The 1,088-nt window shown below is 29.9% G+C and overlaps 1 protein-coding gene across 1 annotated transcript; it reads right to left on the bottom strand.

Moving 5' to 3' along the window:
- Positions 1 to 602: 602 nt before the first annotated feature.
- On the bottom strand, positions 603 to 1,082 carry LOC105461943 (beta-mannosidase-like). Its single transcript, XM_011708464.1, has 2 exons — positions 1,017 to 1,082; positions 603 to 930 (listed from the first exon to the last, which is right to left on the bottom strand). Exons 1-2 carry the CDS (start codon positions 1,070 to 1,072, stop codon positions 648 to 650), a joined length of 339 nt encoding a protein of 112 aa, XP_011706766.1. The 5' UTR covers positions 1,073 to 1,082; the 3' UTR covers positions 603 to 647.
- Between the last annotated feature and the right edge of the window lie 6 nt (positions 1,083 to 1,088).

Below are 1,088 nucleotides of genomic sequence, written 5' to 3'. Positions count from 1 at the left end.
TTCCGATCTATTGATATCAAATATTTTGTACAAGTCATATACATATGACTTGAAGTGATTGAGTAATGAAACGTAATTTTTATGGAATCATAACTTAGCGCCAGTTTTTGATATCAAACCTTTTATACAAATGATACTTGGTTTGGGCAAGATTACGTAATTTTTATGGGATTGTAACTTGGCGCCATTTATTGATTAATATCACTAGTACATATTACTAATACATATCACTTTTTTAAAATTTAGTACAATAATTTTTTTGTTCAAGTAGCATTATATATTTAACGCCTTTTTTCTTTTTTTAGAAAATTATTTTATAATATGTATTTCTTTTACAAGTAATATATACCACTTAATTTTTTTAAATTTATTTTATTTTACTAACAACTACAAATTTTTGGCGCTAATTTTTGATAGCGAAACATTTGTACGGAGGACGCGTATACTTGGCATTTTTTTTACCTCTTTTTTAAAAAGATAATTTTGTATTTATTACATATTACTCGGTTCGGAGCTGCGAACAAACACGCGATTTGTGGCCACGTGGTGTTATACGAACAAAAAATTGTAAGATTCACACTAATATTATATAGATAAAGCACCAAAAGATCCGCTTTGTACCGTGTTGGAATTTAAGATTTCAATTGTTAATAATAATTGTTAGCACTTACTACAGGCACGATGAGTGAAATGTTAACATTTATGTACTTCCTACTTGCGTCAAGTACAATCTCGCTGGTATTGCTAATAAGTTTGCTCTGCGAAATATGCAATATCGACATTATATGACAACTGAATTCTTCGTCTTTGCTTTGCGTTACTTCGAAAAATATTGTAACGAAGATGCTCCAGGCATTATTCTCATTACGTATATCAGTCATAATGTCATTAATCAATATATCATTTACAGGAATCAATTCAACATCTCTCCTGCAATTTTCTCGAGTTATACCAGTAAAAATGTAGACGATAAGAATAAAACAAAATATACTGTAAGATAATTTATTGCTTATTACCAAATGCCAATTGAGGGAAAAGCAGGCCCCCAATCCCATGAGAAACTGGCTTGCATTTTACGAATGTGATTT

The sequence above is a fragment of the Wasmannia auropunctata genome, unplaced genomic scaffold (assembly GCF_000956235.1).
Source record: "Wasmannia auropunctata unplaced genomic scaffold, wasmannia.A_1.0 LD274368.1, whole genome shotgun sequence".
Taxonomy (NCBI): Eukaryota; Metazoa; Arthropoda; class Insecta; order Hymenoptera; family Formicidae; genus Wasmannia; species Wasmannia auropunctata.
The sequence above is the reverse complement of the archived record's forward strand: the minus strand, read 5'-3'. Positions and strand labels throughout refer to the sequence as shown.